This window comes from Stegostoma tigrinum, chromosome 23, assembly GCF_030684315.1.
Source record: "Stegostoma tigrinum isolate sSteTig4 chromosome 23, sSteTig4.hap1, whole genome shotgun sequence".
Lineage (NCBI taxonomy): Eukaryota > Metazoa > Chordata > Chondrichthyes > Orectolobiformes > Stegostomatidae > Stegostoma > Stegostoma tigrinum.
The window spans coordinates 3051632-3076142 of NC_081376.1; the positions used below are offsets into that span (position 1 = coordinate 3051632).

A 24511-nucleotide genomic window follows, 5' to 3' on the forward strand; every position below is an offset into this window, starting at 1 on the left:
ATCTTGAAGATGTGCTTCCATTGCCTCGATTGGTTGACTGGTGCTCTCCAATGTGAGCTGCCAAGGCATCCTAAATTATCGTTATCTATTGTATGTATATACAAAGATGCCTGGGACTGAGTGAAGTAGCTGAAACACCACTCTTCCTTGGAGGATGACAGAGAAAATGGTGTTTAAAAGAAGGTGCTAATGGAGGGGGATTGACAAAACTATTCCAAGCCTCAATGATTATCATGGCTGCAAACAGAATTAATAAGCTTTCACAGGACTAGCTCTGAGCCCTACAGCAGATAACTACGAAACTCAACCTTCAGAGAGGCAAATTATCCAGCATGCTCAATTATACGAATCACAGATGCTCAGAGGCATGGAACATAGGGTCTTCACTGCCTCTGGAGACCCACATAACAGGCCATGCAACTGCACCAAATCCAGGCCCCTCCATCCAACTTCCAATCTCTACACCCCTTCAGTCTTCACAGCAAACTACAAAAACACAAAAGACTGATTGATATCACAAGACTATACATTACCAAACTGGGATAAATCAATGAAAAAAAACAGAATAAACTTCACCCATGTGACCCAAAGGTAACTAAATAGCATGGGTCACAGACATTCCTTGTGAAAATTGCTTCCTTTGCTGTCTGAGTGTGAAGTAGAGGCAACTCGTTCCATTGTATCTGCACCCTGCTCAGTGCTAATGGCTTCCAGCCTCATAGTGAGATACCTGGGAGTCTAGTAACAGGCTGCTGCATTTGTGTCATTGCAGGGTCAGCCTCTGTCACAGGGTCTTGTGACAGGGATGGTTACAGGGATGGAGGGGCCAGGGAAGCAAACAATGATTCCAGTGCCTTGAGGGCTGGTCCCTCATAGGTCCTTCGACCACAGCAGCCCTTTAATGGTGTCTTTGGAAGGGAGTGAGGTCTCTGGTCAGGATGCACCTGGCATCCACTTCAAAAATCACTGTGCAATTAGCAATACTGACTGTTTCATGTAACAGTGACTCTCTTTTTCTTCAGGTCGACATGCTGCTTCTATAGCCAAAGTGATGGCGCCAAAGTCTCTCGTGTCAGTGGTGACTATTTCAACAGAGGGACTTAAGTACTCAAATCACTGAGTGATAAAGTAGCACATGTACTGCATGAACTGAACCACTTATCACCACAATACCTTAGGGATCCCCAACATTTGAAAACTCATCAGGAATACCCTCTTTGAATGCAGTACATGAAGATCAGCATTTTTGCCCTCCAGTGTTAGTCCTCTGCCCTCCAAGGGTTTGGCAACAGTTGACCTGATCTCACTCGCTTTTACTTTTCCATTCAGTGTTCCCAAATATAATGTTAATTAGCAGTTGTTGACTTGCTCGCCAAGCTGGTTATGCAAACAAATTTACCAGCTCGGTGAGCAAGTCAACAACTGCATCAACAACCCAAGCTGCAAATCTTCTCAAAAGCCTTTTCATTTGTGACCCAATCAAGGCGAGTGTATTGAATGCTGGCGAACACTGCAGAACTCAGATGTAACAGTATAGATTTCCTCAGATAAGGAGACAAAAACTGCTATAGAATCATAGAATCACTGTTCACAGTGTTCCAGCAGTGGGCTGACCAATGATTAGTATAGTTTGAGCAAGACTCTTACTCAATGAACTTAGATGCTGGCCTTATGTGATTCATGCGCCAGATCACCCATAACCGTCTGTCCTGCAGCTTTCTACAGTCTTTCCCCATGTAAACTGATGTAGAAACTAGGAGCACGAGTTAGGAGCACGAGTAGGCCATTCAGTTCTTTGAACTTACTTCACCTTTCAAAATGATCATTAATAATCCTTTATTTCAACATCATATTCCTGTTTCTTTCTCCACACACCTTCATGTCGTTAACATCTAAAAGAATACCCATCTCTTTCTTGAAGATATTCAGTGATCTGGCCTCCACAGACTTCTGTGGTAACAAATTTCTCAGGTTGACCACTCTCTGATTGAAGCAACATTTCTTCATCTCAGTCCTAAATGGCTTACTTATAGCATAAGACTATTATTCCGGTTCTAGGCACTCTAACTAAGGGAAACATCCTCCATGCATTTGGGGCGGCACGGTGGCTTAGTGGTTAGCACTGCAGCCTCACAGCACCAGGGACCCACGTTCAATTCCAGCCTCAGGCAACTGTCTGTGTGGAGTTTACACATTCTCCCCGTGTGCGCGTGTGTTTCCTCCGGGTGCTCCGGTTTCCTCCCACAGTTCAAAGATGTGCAGGCTAGGTGGATCGGCCATGCTAAATTGCTCGTAGTGTTCAGGGATATTATGCGTTATAGGGGAATGGGTCTGGGTAGGATGCTTCAAGGGGCATTGTGGACTTGTTGGGCCAAAGGGCCTGAAAATGCCACCCTTATCCCAACTCTCTATATTCTATTATTTGACCAATCCATGCTATTATACTATCTCCAATAGTGTGGGCCCTTATATCACTGAGTAGCCTTATATATGGCACGTTATTGAATGCCTTTTGGAAATCTAAATACATTATATTCACTGGTTCCCCTTTAGCTACCTCCTCAAAGAACTATAATATATTTGTCAGGTACGATTTCTCCTTCATGAAGCTATGCTGACTTTGCTTGAATATACAATGGATTTCTAAATGATCCAACTATGCCATAATTTATAACAGATTGTAACATTTTCCAAATGTCAAATGTTAAGCTATCTCTTTAAAAAAATTATCTTTTTTTTAAATCTCTCTCCTTTTTTTGACTAAAGGTGTTACATTGACAGTTTTCCTCTGGCACTTTTCCAGAATCTAGAATTTTGCAAGCTTATTTAAAGCGCACCCACTATCCTGGTATCCACTTCTTCTAAAAGTCCTAGGATGCAACCCATCAATTCAAGATTTATCAGGTTTTTAGTCCCATCAGTTTCCCAAATGCATCTTCTCTAGCAATAGTTATTGTGCTTATTTTGTCTGTCCCCTGGGGTCCTGTTAATTATTTAATATTTTTAAAATGCTATTATGTTCTCTACTGTAAAGGCTGAAACAAAATATTCTTTCAATTCCACTGCCATATCCTGGTTACCACTGTCCTAGAGACTCTCTCTGAGAAGCCTATGTTTATGTTCATGTTTCCTCTTTACATATTTAAAGAAGTCCTTACTATCCTTTTTCATATTACAGGCAGTCCCTGATTTATGAACACCTGACTTAAGAATGGGATCTCATATTAATACTACACTAATTTTAAAGATCTAACATGAATGTTTTCTCACACTTAAAAACAGCTATTTTAAACTGTACTGCACAGTATTGTGTTCTCACTTGTCACAAATCGACTTACAAACGTACTCTAGAATGAAACCCAATTATAACCCGAGGGCTGCCTGAAGGGTCCCGACCTGAAACGTCAACTTTCCTACTCCTCTGATGCTGCCTGTCCTGCTGTGTTCCTCCAGCTCCACAAGGTTATATCTTATAACTGCTTGTACTTGCTAGTTTGAACCGATACTTTTTTAAAGTTATCTGCTGTTAGTTTTTAAAACTTTCCATTTATCATTAATTTTTGCCACATTAATACTTTTAATTCAATCTGATATTATTCTTAACTTTCTTGTTAGCCATGGTGGCTTATTCCTTTCCTGCAGTTCTTATTCCTCACTCGGATGTATCTCTGATGTGAGTCATGAGCTTTCTCTGAGAAGTGTGCCATTGTCCCCAAACCATTATTTTTCTGAACTCCTTTCAATCCACTCTAGTCAATTCAGCCCTCATCCCTACATCAACATCTTCATTTAAGTTTAGCACAGCTAACAATGATGAATCAAAATACAGAAGGGAGACAGAGGGCTTGGTGACCTGGTGCAATGAGAACAACCTCTCTTGTAACATTGGCAAAACTAAAGAACTGATTATTGACTTCAGAAAGAAGGGAGGGGAACATCCCCCCATCTACATCAATGAAACTGAGGTTGACAGGGTGAAGACCGTCAAGTTCCTTGGAGCGATTATAACCAACAACCTGTCCTGGGCTTCCCATGTAGATGTGACAGTCAAGAAGGCACAACCATGCCTCTGCTTCCACAGGCAGCTCAGGAAATTTGGCCTGTCCATAAGGACCCACAGCAACTTCGAAAAATGCACAACTGAAAGCAGACTCATGTCTGAGTGCATTATAGGCTGCTATGGCAACTGCTCTGCCCAGGACTGTAAGAAACTACAGAAGGTGACGTGCACAGCCCAAACCATCATAGAAGCTAACCTTCCATCCACAGACTCCATTTACACAGCTTACTACCATGGAAAGACAGCCAACATCATCAAACACCTCCATACCCTGGTAATGATCTCCCACAATCTCTTCCATCAGGCAGGGGAAACAGAAGCCTGAACACACAGACCAGCACATTTAGAAACAGCTTCTTCCCGGCTGTTATGACATGGACAAGTGGACTCTAGTCTCAAACAACGCTGATCTTCTAACGTTGATCTCACCTACCATACGCCCTGTGCAATGTAACCTCTGTCTGAGTCTTTTCATCTGTACATCCTTGCTTACTATGATCTGCCTGTACTGCTTGTAAACAAAGCTTTTCACTGTAGTTTGGCACATGTAACAATAAATCAATCCAACAATCACTATCCATTCTGAAAAAGTCAGATCCCTAGTTGGATCTACAATATATAGCTCAAAGAAATTGTCCAAATACACAGTATGAATTCTTCCTGATTGCTACCTTTGTCAATTTGATTTTCCCAATATATGTGATGATTATAGTATTCCATTAATGCACTATATTTTTTACATGCCTGAATTATTCTCTTTCCTACAGTACAGTTACAATTAGGGGGTCTGCAGACTACTTCCATCAATGCCCATTGCCCAGTTAATTCATCCTTCCGCCCACATGGATTCTACATCATCGTACCCAAGATTATCTTTTGCTCCCACACCTATTCCATCTCATTCTAACAAAGTTACCCCACCACACTTCTCTTTTTGCCTGTGCTTTTGAAAAGTCACGTACTTTTGAACATTGAGTTCCCAACTTTGATCTCATTGTAACTGCATCTTCGTAATGGTTATAAAGACATACCCATTAACTCTGTGCCATTAATTAATTTATTTTGTTCCAAATACTATGCGTTCGTAAGAGTGAATAATTTGCTGCTTTAAAAGTTTTTTCCCCTTTTGATCCTATTTGCTGCTGTTTTCTTATGCCAGCGTGGACAGTTCCTTCCTGCCACTCCGTGGATATCCTTATCCGAGTAATTGCCCTATGTGTTCCTCTCTTGAGCTCCCCACTAATTAGGTAAAATCCCTCCATACAGCTCTAATTAATCAATTCACCTGGACATTGTACCAACATTGTCCAAGTGAAGATCACCTAACTGGAACACTTCCCTTCCACCTCAATGGTGATGTTCGTGCCCAATGATCTGAAGCCCATTCCTCCCACACTAATCTTCAAGGCACAGATTTAACTCCTGATTTATTTACCCTGTACTAGCGTCAATCAGGGTGATCAAAAACATGGGTGGAGGGTAGTAAGGAAGTGGGTTCTGAACGCCAACCCTCTCTCCTTGTCTCTGATATCCCATGACCCCATTCTCCCTGTCAACACCCGTCCACAAGAAGTTGTACAAAATACTTACCTACTCATCACTAGATTCACCAAAGATTAGCCTCATCCAACCAACTATAACACATGCCAATTGGTTAACAGCTTTTGAAAACTCAAGTCACCAGGGCAGAGGGTTGTGGTTTGATGAGAAATTTGTCTGTGATCAGCTTTCAGGTCTTAATGATTTAAATTGGCAGGCAATGCAGTGAGCTTTCTCGGTGATGGAGGTAGATTATTAGTTGTCACTTACATGCTCATTCCCACACTTCCAAAATAAATGGGAATATTCTGCCCATGTGCTGATATCAACAAATGGTCAAATTAATTATGAAACTATTTACTGAGATATAAGGCGAGTTTCTGCATTTGAGTATTTAATAACCACTGTGACATTGGCACATTTCATACATTCATCCAAATGTTTCAACAGCATAATCATGCATAAAGCAGTGCAACTTTCAAATTAAAAGGATGCATGATTATGTCTAATTCCCAATAAATGCACAAAAATTTCCTTTTTCTGCAATGGGGCTTTAGTAATGAAGAGCCATTACACAGGTTTCAACTACAGGAATACGATGGAATACTCCCCACTTGCCTGGATGAGTGCTGTTCCAGCAACACTTGTGAAACTTGACACCATCCAGGACAAAGCAGACTATCTGATGGGTGCCACATTCATAAATACCCAATGCCTCCACTACCAACGCTCAGTAGCAGCAGCGTGTACTATCTATAAGGTGCCCTGCAGAAATTCACCAAAGATTCTCAGACAGCACCTTCCATACCCATGACCACTTCCATCTAGGAGGACAAACGCAGCAGATACCTGGGAACACCACTACCTGCAAGTGCTTGTCCAAGCCACTCACCAACCTGAAGTGAAATATATCACACTTCTTTCACTGTCATTGGGTCAAAAACCTGGAATTCCCTCTCGAAAAGCATTGTGCGTCAACCCACATCAGGTGGGCTGAAGGAGGCAGCTCACCACCTTCTCAAGGGCATTAGGAACAAGCAATAAACGCCGGCTGGCCTGCCAGCGATGCTCATATCTCACGAGTGAACTAAAAGAAATTCATTCTCAACTGGAGACATCTAATTTCGGGATGTGTCCACTAATCAGGGATAGAAAAACAAGCAATAAACGCCGGCTGGCCTGCCAGCGATGCTCATATCTCACAAGTGAACTAAAAGAAATTCATTCTCAACTGGAGACATCTAATTTCGGGATGTGTCCACTAATCAGGGATAGAAAAGAATTCAGAACAATTAATTCTCATAGTAACAGGTCACCTGTCCAATGTGGCAAATGGAGAAACATTGTGCCTTTCATGTTATTTTGAGCAGAAGGAAAGAAGCTGTGCTAAACTATTAACTCATCGTTGCTTGATGTCTGTATGCCCTCCAAATCTGTATTCTACTTGCATGCTATTTTTTCTACTTAGTTCCAGCAGTAGGCTGGGTATAATAATGAGTCTTTAAGGGCTCTCACTGTTACTCATACCAGTATGATTTTCTTTGCACAAGTAATAACTAGAAAGACACAGAATGTAATCAAACTGATCCAATATGTTAATCAACCTAATTGGAAAACTGAGGACTTTTATCTGAAAACCAGTTTATTCACGTAAGTGAGAGATAATGGGAACTGCAGATGCTGGAGACTCCAAGATAATAAAATGTGAGGCTGGATGAACACAGCAGGCCAAGCAGCATCTCAGGAGCACAAAAGCTGACGTTTCGGGCCTAGACCCTTCATCAGAGAGGGGGATGGGGGGAGGGAACTGGAATAAATAGGGAGAGAGGGGGAGGCGGACCGAAGATGGAGAGTAAAGAAGATAGGTGGAGAGGGTGTAGGTGGGGAGGTAGGGAGGGGATAGGTCAGTCCAGGGAAGACGGACAGGTCAAGGAGGTGGGATGAGGTTAGTAGGTAGCTGGGGGTGCGGCTTGGGGTGGGAGGAAGGGATGGGTGAGAGGAAGAGCCGGTTAGGGAGGCAGAGACAGGTTGGACTGGTTTTGGGATGCAGTGGGTGGGGGGGAAGAGCTGTGCTGGTTGTGTGGTGCAGTGGGGGGAGGGGATGAACTGGGCTGGTTTAGGGATGCAGTAGGGGAAGGGGAGATTTTGGAACTGGTGAAGTCCACATTGATACCATACGGCTGCAGGGTTCCCAGGCGGAATATGAGTTGCTGTTCCTGCAACCTTCGGGTGGCATCATTGTGGCAGTGCAGGAGGCCCATGATGGACATGTCATCAAGAGAATGGGAGGGGGAGCACAGCTCTTCCCCCCCACCCACTGCATCCCAAAACCAGTCCAACCTGTCTCTGCCTCCCTAACCGGCTCTTCCTCTCACCCATCCCTTCCTCCCACCCCAAGCCGCACCCCCAGCTACCTACTAACCTCATCCCACCTCCTTGACCTGTCCGTCTTCCCTGGACTGACCTATCCCCTCCCTACCTCCCCACCTACACTCTCTCCACCTATCTTCTTTACTCTCCATCTTCGGTCCGCCTCCCCCTCTCTCCCTATTTATTCCAGTTCCCTCTCCCCATCCCCCTCCCTGATGAAGGGTCTAGGCCCGAAACGTCAGCTTTTGTGCTCCTGAGATGCTGCTTGGCCTGCTGTGTTCATCCAGCCTCACATTTTATTATCTTATTCACGTAAGTGTTACAATCACGACCGAGATGAATAATTTTCAAATCAAAAAGAAATGAATTTTCAGTGATCTACAAGCTTTCACAATTGACACAATTTACAAAAATGAAACTAAAACTAACAACGTTTCAGTTGACTAAGTTAGGGACAGGGGGAAATTTTTTTGGACTGACAGCATTCCCTGGAATTTGAGACATTTTAGTCAAACATTAATAAAACCAAAAGTACTACAGATGCTGGAGATCTGAGATAGAAACAAAAAAAAGTGCTGGAGAAACTCAGTATGTCTCGGCAGAGACCTGTGGAGGAAAATGTCTAATATGACACATCTTCAGTAGGTAACTCTGCTTCTCTCTCCACAGTTGTTGCCAGTCTGGAGTTTCTCTGTTTTTATCCCAGGCAAGCACTAAGTTAGATTTTAAGGGGCTAAGTAAGTTTTATGTTTTTGAATTTTTTTATGTTGTAACATATTGAAAATGCTTTATACACTAGGATTTGATGACCACATGCGTTAGCATCATTAGAAAATAAACACTATTCATCCCATATGTATTCTTTCCAACTGAGAGTACAGTTTTTAGACAGTCCATTGAATGTAATGCATATATTGATACAAACTGTACTTTATCAATTGGAAAGAAAAGAATAAGGATGGTGAATAAACAAGATTAATTTGTAGAAAGGTTTTCCTTTTTTCTCAAAGCTCACAATGGAAACTCAAGGATATTAAATTTAATATTGTAATCAGCACTAATCAGCAATAATTTCACTTCATACTTTCCGAGTGCAGAAACCATTTTCTTCTGTCAAAATTGCAAGTCAGTGTAGCATTGTCAATAGTTTCATACTACAAATCTGCACTCACCTCAGAATTGGTTGTGTGCCCACCAAAACAAAAAAAAGACTTCCATTACATCTAAGTTTGATTTAAATGCAAAATTCCAAGAAGACTGTATAATCTATCGCACTCACAACTACTGCAATAAAATTATTTTACGATAATAGGACATTAAAATGGTCATGGATTACATTCAGTTTTTATTTCAGTGCTTAGAGTCACAGTCACGGAGTTGCACAGCACAGAAACAGACACTTTGTCCAACTTGTCCATGCTGACCAGATATCCCAAATCAATCTGTCCCATTTGCCACCATTTGGCCCTTATCCCTGAGCGTGTCCTATTCATGTAGCTATCCAGTTGCCTTTTAACTGTTGTAATTGTACCAGCCTCCACCATTTCCTCTTTGGAGTTCATTCTATACACGCACCATTCTCTGCTGAAAAAAAAAGATGCTCCTTATGTCCCTTTTAAATCTTTCCTCTCTCACCTTAAACCTGTGCTCCCCAGTTTTGGACTCTCCATCGCTGGAAAATAATCCTTGGCTATTCACCCTATCCACGACACCCCCTCATGATTTTATAAACCTTTATAGAAGATCGGCCCTCAGCCTCCGGTGCTCTAGGGAAAGTAGCGCCAGCCTATTCAGGTTCTCCCAACAGCTCAAATGCTCCAAACCCAGCAACATCCTACTAAATCTTTTCTGAATCCTCCCAGGTTTAATAACACCTCCCCTGTCACAGGGAGCCCAGAACTGATCTAAGCATTCCAAAAATGGCCTAACCAATATCCCACATATAGCCGCAACATGACATCCCAACTCTTATACGCAATGCATTGACCAATAAAGGCAAGCATACCAAACACCTTCTTCACTACGCAGTCTACCTGCAATTCCACTTTCAAGGAACTATGAACCTGTACCCCAACGTCCCTTTGTTTGGCAACACTTCACATATCTCCCATGCTGATTTCCAAATTATTTATATAAAATGACAAAAAGCCGTGAACCCAACACCGATCCTTGCAGCACATAGCTGGTCACAGACTTCCAAGTGTTAAGCTACCCTCCACCATCCCTCAGTCCTCTACCTTCAAGCAAATTTTGTACCCAAAGGGGTGGTTCTCCCTGGATTCCTTGTGATCGAGCAGTGCTAACCAGTCTACCATGTAGAATCTTGTCAAATGCCTTACAGAAGTCCATACAGACAACGTCCACTGCTCTACCTTCAATCTGCTACTTCTTCAAATTATCATTCAGTTTAAGACTGGAAAGCAATTCTTTGCTTAAGGTTTTTCAACTGTGCAGAATTATGTCATAATCAAAGATGTAAAGGAAACCTTATTACTGTTTTCAAAGCAATAATCTTTAATTACATTCAGTTTCTAGCACTGACAAGAACTATGCAGAACTACACAAAAGCCAAAGATTGACAAAGTAATTAGAATAAATGAAAACTGGATTAATTTATTTTTTGCTCAATTTAGTGCCAAGAGTTGACTGGTACAGAACTTATGTAGCATTAAGTACTGGATACACAAATATGAAGCTAGCTGTACAAGTTAAACTCAATTTTACATGTAAATCTCAAGGTTACCAAGTACAAAAATTAAAATATCAAATCTTAGGCTTGCACATGAGATGTGCAAGAATATAAACTACTTTATATCACTATCCACGTAGCAAATTATTTTTTCCAAAATTGATTTGGTTACAGGTGATAACATACCTGTCTTCTCTGTTACTTTATGCATGCTTAATATTAAACGCATTTGTAAAGTCAAATGAAATTTCTTGGTTATTGTTTATAAAAGTACATCTCCCATCCCAACCAGTTATCATCTGCTTCATCTGTCAGCACATGAAGTATGGATATTGACTCACCTGTAACTCCTGTAGAAGTTCAGAAGGAGAATTATGACTGCAACAGAGTAACACGCAGTGAAAGGAGAACCAAACAACTTAGTGAGAGATCTTGTTCTGTGTTCCCACCGCCCTACCTGTGCAATCAAAACAGACATGCCAAAACATCAGACGTGCATATAAAGTATAAATCATCCACTCTACATCCACAGCATGCAGCAAGTTTCCAGAGAAGGCAACGAATTGTTTTCACTGATAGACATTTTAGAAATTTCAACATTCCTACACTTCTTCATGTGATCGGGCAGCACGGTGGCTCAGTGGTTAGCACTGCAGCCTCACAGCACCAGGGACCCACGTTCAATTCCAGCCTCGGGTAACTATCTGTGCGGAGTTTGCACATTCTCCCCATGTCTGCGTGGGTTTCCTCCGGGTGCTCCGGTTTCCTCCCACAGTCCAAAGATGTGCAGGCTAGGTGGACCGGCCAAGCTAAATTACCCGTAGTGTTCAGGGGTGTGTGGGTTATTGGGGGATGGGTCTGGGTGGGATGCTCCAAGGGGCGGCATGGACTTGTTGGGCCGAAGGGCCTGTTTCCACACTGTAGGTAATCTAATCTAATGTCTATTGCACAGGCACTTCAGGGAGATAAATAATTTTTGTAAAAGTCCAAAGCAGATTGGGTAGCTGCTATACACTAGGTAGTTGTTATCTACAAGGTATAAGGTACAGGAGACCCACCGTAACCAAAAACGTGGATACTACACTAAAAGTTCCAAGGAGGACCTGGAAGAACAAATGAAAAAGTACAGCGCAGGAACAGGCCCTGCAGCCCTCCAAGCCTGTGCCGACCATCATGCTCTAATTAATCTAAAAACGAACCTGCCATTTTTCGATCCATATCGTTTATTCCCTCCCTAATCATGTACCCATCTAGGTGTTGCTTAAACGTCTTCAATCTGCCCGCTTCCACCACCTCTTCTGGTAGTGCATTCCAGGCTGCCACTACTCTCTGCATACGTTTTCTCGCACATTTCCCTCAAATTTTCCTCCTCTGACCTTGAACCTGTGTCCCCTTGTAATTGAAACTTCAATCCTGGGAAAAAGCCTGACTATCCACCCCATCTACGCCACTCAATTTTGTAGACCTCAATCAGGTCTCCTCTCAGTCGCCACCTTTCCGGTGAAAGCAATCCTAGTCTTTTTAACCTTTCCTCATAGTCAATGCCCTGGAGACCAGCCAATGTCCTTGTGAACTTTCTCTGTACGCTCCAACGGAAGGATGTGGAAGCTTTGGAATGTGGTGGCAAAGACTGCACACAATATTGCAAATGCAGGCTAACAAGGGTTTTATATAGCTGCAACATGTTTTGCCAACTCTGGTACTCCATTCCCTCGGCAATGAAGTAAGCATGCCATATGCCTTCTTAATCACCTTGGCTAAATTTGTTGCCATTTTCAGGGAGCTGTGGGCTTGCACACCCAGATCCATCTGAATGTTAGTGTTCCCAACAGTTCTGCCATTAACAGTACAATTCATACCTAAATTTGACCTTCCAAAATGCATCACCTCGCATTTGTCTAAATTAAACTCCATCTGCCATTTCTGTGCCCAAGTCACCAATCTATCTATATCCTGCTGGAACCTTTTGTAATCATTGGCATGATCAGCAACTCCACCAATCTTCATGTCATCAGCAAACTTGCTTATTGGACCACCCAAATTTTCCTCCAGATCATTTATATATACTACAAACAACAAAGCACCCAAGATTGGCCCATGTGGAACACCATTAGTTACCAGTCTCCATTCTGAAAAATATCCTTCCTCCACTACCCTCTGTCTACTATCCAACTAGCCAGGCCACCCTGAATCCCTTGTGATTTTAGTTTTTGTATCAACCTGCCAGGTGGGACTTTATCAAATGCCTTACTAAAGTCCATATAAGCTACACCCACAGCCCTTCCTTCAGCAATTATCCTTGTTACCTCCTCAAATAATTCAATCAGGTTGGTGAGGTATGACCTTCCCCAGACAAAACTGCGCTGCCTGTCACTAACTAGTCCATTTTCCTCCAAATGTGCATACATCCTGTCCCTCAGTATCGTCTCCAAGAGATTCGCCACCGCAGAAATCACGCTCACCAGCCTACAGTTTCCTGCATTATCCCTGCTTCCTTTCTTAAGCAACGTAACAACATTCACTAACCCCCAGTCCTCTGGAACTTCACTTGTAGTCAACGAGGATGTGCAGATATCTGCCAATGCCCTAGTTGTTTCCTCCCTTGTCTCTCCGAGTAACTTGGGGTAGATCCCATCTGGTCCTAGGGACTTGTCTATCTTAATGCAATTTAGGATTCCCAAAACTTCCTCTTTCGTTACGCCAAAATATGAAACACCAGAAACTTTACTTGGGGAGATGTTTAGTCTCAGGCAGCATGTTAGACTGAGCTGTTTCCCACCTCAAAAAAAATTGACCTTAAGCTACTTAATTAGTAAGAAGTCCATGGTGTATATCAAGATGGAGAGAGGAATGGCTAACTAATAGAAGATGTAGAGTTGGGATAAGGGTGGCATTTCAGAATGACAACCTGTAACTACAGGTGTGTCACACAGATCTATGCTGGGGCTATAATTATTTACAACCATTGCTGTCATTGTCAGCAATCACTCATTAACAAAGACAACAGAAATTCTGTCACTGCTCATGGGTTCTGTGGGTTTTACATGGTTGATTCTAGAACCACATGTTTGGCCGCACATTTGGCAGGTGTTTCTGGAGGTTGAATTAATTCTTGACCTTGAGATCTCTGGCACTCCTTTCTCTAGTTCATTTTCTATACTGTCCTCTTGCTACTAAGTGTTTTCGAACAACTGCGCCCCTTTATACAGGCGCATCCTCTAGGTCAGATCCTTCTGAACAAGAGTCTCCAACGTGTTGGCAACTACTTTGCATTTCTTGAGGGAAGCCCTAGAGAGGTCTTTGAAAAACTTCCTTTGTCCTCTCTCATTCAAGTGCCTTCCTTGAGCTGGGTGAAGATTTGCTTTTGGGAGTCCTATCTCAAACAGCAACGACAGGATTCTCAAGGGACTTGAGATGGCATCTCCACATAGTGCACATTCTGAAGCCATATAGAACACTCAGAAGGATGAATGCCTTATACTCAAGGATCCTGGTATCAGCATGGATGTCACAGTTGTTGAAGACTCTTATCCTTAGGTGTCATTCGAAGAACAGATGCGATGCTGAATCTCTGCTGTCAGCCTTAGATGAGAGGTAACTTCTCAGGTAGGGGGCAATGTTCCACATTTGGGAGAATTTTTCCATTGATTTTAATGGCCAGAACATGACCTGGACAGGTTCATGAAAGGATTTGAGTGCAAGGTTGAGGCCGGGACCAATCCTTTGATAAATTTCTGCAAAGGCATGGGCTGAGGCTTGAACAGTCTCTTCTGAAAGAACAGAGAGGACACTGTCATCCACATACTGAAGTTCCACAACGGAGGTCAGTGTCAATTCCTTCTTGGACTTCATCCAGTTGAGGCTGAAAGTTCTCTGTCCCTTCTATAGGCAATGTCCACACCACGGAGATGCTTGCTCTTGACAAGAAGAAGAATGGTGGCAATGAAGATGGAGAATAGGTTGGGCAATGACCCATCCCTGCTTGATCCCTATGTTGACTTCAAAGGATTCTTTTATTTTATTGTTGGTGAGGACTATTGATGACATCTTGTTCCGGAGGATATTTCTGAATTTCTCTGGTCAGCCAGCCTTTGACAGGGTCTTCCACAGCACTTTCAAACTGACTGAATTTAAAGCCTTGGTCAGGTTAACGAAGGCCATGTAGAGTGGTTGGAGGTGTCCCAGGCATTCCTTTTGAAGTTGCCAAGAATGTCATGTCCATAGTTCCATGGCTTGGTTAGAAGCCACACTGGCATTCAGGAAGATTTTCCTCCAGGAGTGGGAGAAGGCAACTCGTGACCATTCAGGCAGTCATCTCCACAGCAATGGAGAATAGGGAGATTCCTCGATAATTCCCATAGTCCATGTTATCACCTTTCTTGAAAATGATGGCAAGGGTAGCATCCCTGCTCTGCTTCAATTTTAAAATCTCTGCTGAAATACCATCTACTCCGGCAACTTAGCCATTCTTCATGACTCCAAAGAATGCTTCAACCTCTATGACACTAGATGGGAGTCCAAGATCATCTTTGACAAAGAGCTGATGGCTTTCCTCAATCGTATTCTTGTTGACAGTCGTATAGTGATTTAGGAGTATTCTCTCATCAGAGGCTGAGGTTTTCCCTATCTCTCAAAGGGGTGTCATGTAACAGGCTTTGGTAGTACTTAAGAAATCCTAGTGGTCACGATTGTCAGGAAGGAGTTGTAGCTTGTAGCTTTCTCAGTCCACATGGGTCTATGATTCCCCGCATTCTTCTTTGTAACTCTGTCTCTGCTATTTGATGAGCTTTCCTCTCTGCCTCGCTGGTGATGTTGTTTTGCCAGGTGCAGAGAGGTTTCTTCTTCTTGTCAATGAGGTCGTAGATAACGTGGTTAATTCTCATTGAACCAGTTTTGATGTTTCCTGGTCTTGTAGTCAATGCTTTCTTCACAATGAGATTGCTGCTATCTTCAGCTCTTTCCAGATTTTCTCTACTCCTTTAAAATGAATGTTTTGGAGATACTGGTGAAGACATTGTTGGAGGTTCACTAGTTTACTTGGCTCTTGAAGCTGCTTAGCGGTGAGCTTTTTTCTGAACTATTTCTTCACATTCAGCTGCTTCTGATCGTGTCTGTCCAGCAGTTGTTTGTACCGGTCACTGCTTTGGCAATGAGGTCATCCATTAGGTCTTGGGATTGAATCATGACATAGTCGATCATGTGCCAGTGTCTTGATCATGGGTAGCTCTAAGGTGTCTTGAACTCTTTTTTTTAGTGGAACAGTGTGTTGGTGATGGCCAACAGGTGCTCCGCACATTTGGTGTGTAGGAGAATCTCATTGTTGCAATTCCTGATTTGTTCCATTCTGATTGATCCTCTCTAGTGCTGGACATTCTTTCCAACTCTTGGAAGACTCCAAGAAGGGGAATTCTATTTTCCTTAGGGTTATTGAGGAGTACGGTGTCTAGGGTGGGTAGAAACTTTCTTTGGACCCTATTTACAGCATAAACTAATGACCTGGACAAGGAAAATTAATGTACTATAGCCAAGTTTGTGGACGACACAAAAATAGGTGGGAAGGCTGAAGATGACACAAAGAGTCTAAAGAGGGGCACAGACAGTTAAGTGAATGGGCAAAACTTAGCTGATGGAATGTAATGTGGTATAACATGAGTTACGTCCTTGGCAGGAAGAAGTGAAGAAATGATTATTACTTAAATGGAGAACGTCTGTGGCAAGTTACTGCAGAGAGGTATCAGAGATTGGAGTTCCTTAGTTTACAAGCTCAGAAGGTGCTAGTGAAGACAAATGAAATATTGGCTCTTATTTCAAATGGACTGGAGTGTAAAAATGGAGAGGTCTTACTCATATTATACCAGATACAATACAGACCACAGCAAGAATATTCTGAACAGTCTTGATTCCTTATGCCAGGAAAAATATGCTGGCATTAGAGGCAAAATAGGGAGACTGCTTGTACCTTTTAGATTAGCATATCACTTACTATAAGCAATACTTTATGAAAATTGCTTAAAATAAATTCTCAATTTTCATATGAAATGCTACATTGCAAATAATTTCTTTTAGCTAAAACGACACAGTAAAAGTGCTTGAGCCAAACTGGGCATGTTGCCTGTTCCCATGTACATTCTATCTTTATTGCTGATTTCCTCTCTGGAGATTTTGGCAGTCTTGGGAAGCAGTTGACATTACGAGAACATTCACTTGAAGAACTATGATTAATATTCCAGGAAGTAGTTGTATAAGTGCTATGTTTTTAGATGAAGATCACATCAGGTTTGCAGATCTTTGACAGGATGATATGCAAAAGTAGTATCACCTGAAAGGATGTATCAGCAGTATTGTCAGTTTAAGCATACAATATTGTCAGGCCATTATCATTTAGAAACGTGATTACAATGCACCTATTTTGAGTTTAAACTGGATTAACCATCACATTCTTAAGGGCTACAAGTGCTGGCTTAGTCTGTCGCACCCATTTCACATTAATGAATTTAAAACAAATTCAATAAATCAGCTGTACCAGAAGAACTCTACCTACCCTATTGGTAATGATACAGGCAGCCAATGACATGGCTGAACAGGCATTAAGCCTGATTACATCTGATGTGTGCTTGAAATCCCGTTTGCAAAACAGTTGACTGTGGTATTTGTAGCTAGTTAGCAACCAATGGAAAGTAAAGTTATTCTTTATGTGTGTTACTGCTGAACAAGAATGCTCTTCTTAGCTCTAGACTCAATTTTCATGTTGTTAATCACTGCTTGTCCGATAGCAATTGCCTCCAGTCCTCTTTAAAACACTGGCAACTCGTGACAGATCAACTCCTCGGATCTCCAAGCTCATCCAGGACTGACTGACACTCACCAGGAGACGATTTTCACTCAGTCTGCCATCAACATTTTTACTCGTCATAATGCTTTCTGGAAGCTTTGAAGCCACAAATTTGCTAATTGGATAGAATTTAAGTCACTAGAAATTAGTTAAATAGAACACTGTTAAACAGCACTAGAAGGCTGACATTCCAAGATTGTGGAGTCTGGAGGCTTTTTTAAACTCAGATTTTAAATTGCAGGTCTGATACCAAAACAATTTTCTATCAATTCATTTCACAGATGGAGATTATTAAAATATACCCATGATTTTCTCATAGGAGCAGCAGATGGATGAGTTTTTCGTGAGTGGAGCAAATATGGAAAATTATCCTTAAGCCACAGTTTTCTTTATTATAGTTTACAACTGCATATCTACAGGGCCATTTACTTTACATGCACTTTCAACATAATTTTAAGTTACCATAATTGTGATGATTCTAATATAGCATTGTAAAAATTAACTTACTTATATAAGCTATTCATAGTGTTTTTCAGGAATGTGTCAAAATACTTCAGCATTAACAATTTTGAATTTAGAGTCATGTAAAACTACAACACAGTGAAAAGCTTTCATCTGTCGCCACAAAATGGTGCTGTTTTAAGTAATTTTAGAATATGGAAAAATGATATCGCTTGAAGGCAGCCCCACCATTCCTGATACAGCTCATGTCAATAAATGTGGTGGTGGAAAAGCACAGCAGGTCAGACAGCATCTGAGGAGCAGGAAAATCAATGTTTCTGGCCGACAAAGGATTTCAGCCCGAAACACTGACATTCCTGCTCCTCGGATGATGTCTGGCCTGCTGTGCTTTCTCAGCTCTATACCTGATGACTCTGAGCAAGCTCATCACTGTCAATGATTACTGCGTGTTGAAGTGGTGAAATACTTTGAGAGTAAGGATTTGTTATACCCGTAAAACCATACGGCAATCTTTGGAATGGTGAAATAAAAAGGTGGGTTATGTGGAAAGGGATAGTAGGGAATGGAATTTAGTGCCACTGAAAGGATCCTAGGGAACAGAAGGAAACAGTAATTCAAGAGATGGGAGAGTGATGATGACAGGCAATTAGAATCCAGAACCCTACCAGGCCCTTCGGCCCAAAAGTCCACACCAAACCTCGGAGCATCCCACCCAGACCCATCATCCTACAACCCACTTAACCTACACCTCCCAGAGCACTATGGGCAAATTAGCATGGCCAATCCACCTACCCTGCACATCTTTGGACTGTGGGTGGAAACCGGAGCACCCGGAGGAAACCCATGCAGACACGGGGAGAATGTGCAAACTCCACACAGATAGTCGCCTGAGGCTGGAATTGAACCTGGGTCCCTGGTGCTGTAAGGCAGCAGTACTAACCACTGTGCCACCCCATTAGGTCAACAATGAATAAGAACTGCACATTTACAGTGGGGATCACAATGGAGTGATGTTGGGGAAGGATGAAGAGAAGGTGAACTTAATGAGGAGCTGTGCAAGGGTAAGCTGGGTATGAAGATTTGAATTGAAGTGGGTTCGGGCATTACAGCAGGACAGTGCAGGGAAATGGTGAAAGGGCTGATAAGCTTGTGGTGGGATTGGGAAGTGAAGCAGGACGCAATGGATGCAAGAGGTTCAAGGTCAATTACAGTTATATGGTAGAGAGTTGGGCAAGTGTCTAGGAGAATGCGCAGTGCAAACTGGAGGGCCCCCTATTTGTTTACACGCTTTCCTACACATTGCAAACACATGTAACTAAGGGAACTGAAAAAGAACCTGTAAAATACTCTTGCAGGAGCACTGAGGGCTTTTGTATACCAGAGAAGCACCCACTGCAGAATAAAAGGTGAATAAGCTCTTAAATCTGCAAACAGTCGTGTCCCAACCACATCTTATTATCATCACGCTCTGGCAAAAAGGGCACTGAAGAATCATAGGAGAGCTAATGGTGTTGGATCATTTTACATTCCGCCATGCAGCAGCATTGACAGGACCATGTGAAGGTTGAAGACAACCAACATGAAAGTATTACAATAAAGACGTTCATGCTGAGGTTGTAGGGCTGAAAAGCAGGAGATAATGCAAGGCAACGAGAGTCACAATGTGCTATCATATGCATGGAAAACAATGTAAAGATCCCATCCACAAATATCTTTAATGGCAGCATCAGGAGGGGAAGGGAAGTCACAGGTTGTTGAGGATGCACCTCACCATGCAAGGATGGCAGTACATCAAATTTTCACCCAATATATAAGCAATCTGATAAGGGCCTGAAAGTTGCACTGAATACGTTAAAATGCCAAATGGAAGGCATATATTGCATTCCTGATACGTCTTCACAGATCAGTACTTTAATGCTACATATTTGTTCCATTTAATGCTGCCATTATTTTAGCTTTGCAAAGATTGAGACAGAAGAAGAAATAAAAGAGGAAGAAGAACAACAACAGAAACAGATGTGAGGCTCAGGGGGCTACAACTGTGGACAGGTAGTGCAAGAGAAGAATCATAATCTTCAAAGGCCTAAGAAGAAACTCACATTAAGGGTAATTAGGGACGAGTGACAAATGCTGTACTTGCCTATGAGGCCCACCTCCCATGAAAGAATAAAGATTGACAAAAGGAAGCCAGGATAATAGTCAGATAATAGTGGAAAGCTGATTTCAGGTCAATTAGCTTTGAGTGAACATTTCTGAACCCGCAGAAGTATGAGCTAATTCTGGATCAGAGGTGTTCTTGTTTGAGGCATTTCAAGTTGTTGAAATGTTCTACTTAGTCAAGACTAGAAATGAATTTGCTCCCTTTGCACCAATAACCTCCTGCTCAGTTTTCTGGCCACAATTAGTACGGAGCCCTGAAAGTTTAAATAGGAATTGCAGCTGAATGCCTCAAACCTTCATTTGGAAGGGACAACTATCTATAACTGAAAGGTAAAGGGGTATACAATGCCAATTCATTGATAAAACCAAATGACGTAACTTAACTTCCTGCTTTCTAGAGGTTTTACTCCTCCCAAAGATTGAGAGCCTTAGTGGTCTTCACATTGCTGTACATATTTAGGGATAATCATCACACCTTAAGCTAGTCTACAATATAAGCAAAAGTCATAGGTCTCAAAAAAACTTTCAGCAAAATGCTATGATAATAAAATGTGAGGCTGGATGAACACAGCAGGCCAAGCAGCATCTCAGGAGCACAAAAGCTGACGTTTCGGGCCTAGACCCTTCATCAGAGAGGGGGATGGGGGGAGGGAACTGGAATAAATAGGGAGAGAGGGGGAGGCGGACCGAAGATGGAGAGTACAAGAGAGTTGCAATGGGAGAGAGATTCCCTGAGGTTGGTCCGGAGGGAGGAGGGTAACTTCTTCAGGTTAGGCATCCCTGGAAGAGGCTTCGCAGTGAGGTTAAAATAGTATCAGAGATAATGGGAACTGCAGATGCTGGAGATTCCAAGATAATAAAATGTGAGGCTGGATGAACACAGCAGGCCAAGCAGCATCTCAGGAGCACAAAAGCTGACGTTTCGGGCCTAGACCCTTCATCAGAGAGGGGGATGGGGGGAGGGAACTGGAATAAATAGGGAGAGAGGGGGAGGCGGACCGAAGATGGAGAGTACAAGAGAGTTGCAATGGGAGAGAGATTCCCTGAGGTTGGTCCGGAGGGAGGAGGGTAACTTCTTCAGGTTAGGCATCCCTGGAAGAGGCTTCGCAGTGAGGTTAAAATAGTATCAGAGATAATGGGAACTGCAGATGCTGGAGATTCCAAGATAATAAAATGTGAGGCTGGATGAACACAGCAGGCCAAGCAGCATCTCAGGAGCACAAAAGCTGACGTTTCGGGCCTAGACCCTTCATCAGAGAGGGGGATGGGGGGAGGGAACTGGAATAAATAGGGAGAGAGGGGGAGGCGGACCGAAGATGGAGAGTACAAGAGAGTTGCAATGGGAGAGAGATTCCCTGAGGTTGGTCCGGAGGGAGGAGGGTAACTTCTTCAGGTTAGGCATCCCTGGAAGAGGCTTCGCAGTGAGGTTAAAATAGTATCAGAGATAATGGGAACTGCAGATGCTGGAGATTCCAAGATAATAAAATGTGAGGCTGGATGAACACAGCAGGCCAAGCAGCATCTCAGGAGCACAAAAGCTGACGTTTCGGGCCTTGACCCTTCATCAGAGAGGGGGATGGGGGGAGGGGGGGGAGGATTCTGAAAAATATCCCTTTTTAACACATCGAACCGTCTGCTGTTTCTGGTCCCAAAAATAACTTGAAATAGTTGTAACCTGTCTGCCAATTTAATAGAAAGAAACACGAGATAAAAAATATTTTTCTGTTCCTATTTACTTGAAATTTAGATGGCATTATATGTAGAAAGTTGCTTTTTCTTGTGTTCTCGCTGCTGTATGCGCTTGCTTGCTGTGCGTCTCTTTTTCACTTCCTGGCCCCCTCATCATAAGCTCTCTGCACTTGAATGATATGCATGTTAAACAGCAAAATGCTATATTTGTTTCCAATGTAGCGCTGCGTGAAGGTTATCCCCTGTGCAAAGCAAGTTCAATGTTGCAAACTTTTTTTGCCAACACTAAAGTTCGATGTGCCTTGGCAGCTGCAGCTGAATCCAAAGAAGCATGTTGATCACCTTGCTTTTTGTAAATTTGTTGGGGATCCTGTTACGGACTTTGGGGTAAAGGATTTGGCCCTCTGATAATTTATTGCATAGGTGCAGGTGAAATCTCAATCTCCATTACCTGAAATTACAAAGGCATTTTGGTGCCTGGCAGAGGGAACGCAGAGGTGCAGGGTACCTTTGGAGTGCTCCAAGATGGGTGTCCCTGGGTTTAATTCTCCCTGTTAGTTGCAATGGCACCTCCCTCATCGCATAGGTGGCCTTGTTGATCTCTAAGGGGGCTTACTCTCTCCCAGTTAAGCTTTTGTCCTTTATGTATTTGCAGAATCCTTGTCGATTCTCCTTAACTCTTTTGGTCAAAGCTATCTCAAGTACCCTTTTTGACCTCCTGCTTTCCATCCTGAGTGCTGCCCTTGTACTGTGGTACAGATTCACTGGATCCCAGCTGTCTCTATCTGACATATGACTCTTTTAGCGAGTTTTAAGAAGATTTGTAGCTCAGGTTGAGGTTCTGGATGTGAGTTTGCTCGCTGAGCTGGAAGGTTCGTTTTCAGACGTTTCATCACCATACTAGGTAAGATCATCAGTGAGCCTCCGACGAAGCGCTGGTGTTATGTCCCACTTTCGATTTATCTGGTTAGGTTTCCTTGGATTGGTGATGTCATTTCCAGCGTTGGTGATGTCATTTCCTGTTCTTTTTCTCAGGGGATGGTAGATTGGCTCCAAATCAATGTGTTTGTTGATGGAGTTCCGGTTGGAATGCCATGCTTCTAGGAATTCTCGTGCATGTCTCTGTTTGGCTTGTCCTAGGATGGATGTGTTGTCCCAATCAAAGTGGTGTCCTTCCTCATCTGTATGTAAGGATACGAGTGATAGTAGGTCATGTCGTTTTGTGGCTAGTTGATGTTCATGTATCCTGGTGGCTAGCTTTCTGCCAGTTTGTCCAATGTAGTGTTTGTCACAGTTTTTGCAAGGTATTTTGTAGATGGCGTTTGTTTTATTTGTTGTCTGTATAGGGTCTTTTAAGTTCATTAGCTGCTGTTTTAGTGTGTTGGTGGGTTTGTGGGCTACCCTGATGCCAAGAGGGTATGACCCACTATCACTCGTATCCTTACATACAGGTGAGGAAGGACACCACTTTGATTGGGACAACACATCCATCCTAGGACAAGCCAAACAGAGACACGCACGAGAATTCCTAGAAGCATGGCATTCCAACCGGAACTCCATCAACAAACACATTGATTTGGAGCCAATCTACCATCCCCTGAGAAAAAGAACAGGAAATGACATCACCAACCCAAGGAAAACTAACCAGATAAATAGAAAGCAAGACATAACACCAGCGCTTCATCAGAGGCTCACTGATGATGTTACCTAGTATGGTGACAAAACGTCTGAACACTAACCTTCCAGCTCAGTGAGCAAACTCATATCCATATGACTCTTTTATCTTGACCAGGGCCTTAATTTCTCTAGTTATCCAGCATTCCCTTCATCCACCAGCCTTGCACTTCACATTAACAAAAAAAAACTGTCTCTAGGCTCATTTTTTTTTAAAACGTTTCCCTCTTTCTAGCTGTCCACTTACCTGTGAATTTGTTCAGGTCCACTAATGTTGCTGCAATTAAAGTGCTGCTGGATGCCTTTTTAAAAGCACAACCAATGGTTCATGCCAGGGTGGTGGTGGTGTTTGGCAGGGGTGGGTACTTCCTATCTGCCCACCTCTAAAAGCTGGTGTTTTACCACAGTATGAAAATAGAATGAACTGAGAAGAGTATGGACACGTAGGAAAACCTAACATCTGTGTTAGGGAAGTCCTGCAAGTTTTTACATCTCTCTCCACACTTAGTGCCAAAAAACCAGAATTCCACACCATATTCCATAAAACAAAGTCAAGCAACTGACCAGAAATTCAACAGTATTTATTTAGAAGCACATATTCCAGGATCAACTGACATCAATGCTACACCTCTTGCTGCCGAGTCAAACGTTTTTGGATTCTAGCTGATCCTTAAAAGACTGCAGTTTAACAGCTATACTGCAATCTCATTTGGCGCCTCTGCTGGAGATGTGATCCCTTGGCATTATTTAACAAGGTCTTCTGATGTCCTAACGATATTTATCCCTTAATCAACATCACCATTAAAAAGCAAGGAACCTGGCTTTTTATTGTATTGCTATTATAACATATATGCAAAAACAGGCTACTATATTGCCCTCAATTGTACCATTTTATCTAACAAATGATTCCAAGGTAGAGAAATACTTCAAGATAGCCCATACTCATGAAAGGGGTTGTAGAAACAGAAAATGCTAAGAAATATTTTGTTTCTGTCTGTGCTCCAAGGGATTTAGTTCTTTCAACCAATAGTAGGTA

At 42.5% G+C, this 24511-nt stretch overlaps 1 protein-coding gene across 1 annotated transcript in view; it reads right to left on the reverse strand.

The window, feature by feature from the left end:
• Positions 1-24511, reverse strand: part of pemt (phosphatidylethanolamine N-methyltransferase) — a 151442-nt gene that overhangs the window by 104198 nt on the left and 22733 nt on the right. Inside the window, exon 3 of the mRNA XM_048552447.2 lies at positions 11000-11115. Within this exon, the coding sequence (XP_048408404.2) occupies positions 11000-11115 (116 nt within the window). The remainder of the gene's footprint in view (positions 1-10999; positions 11116-24511) is intronic.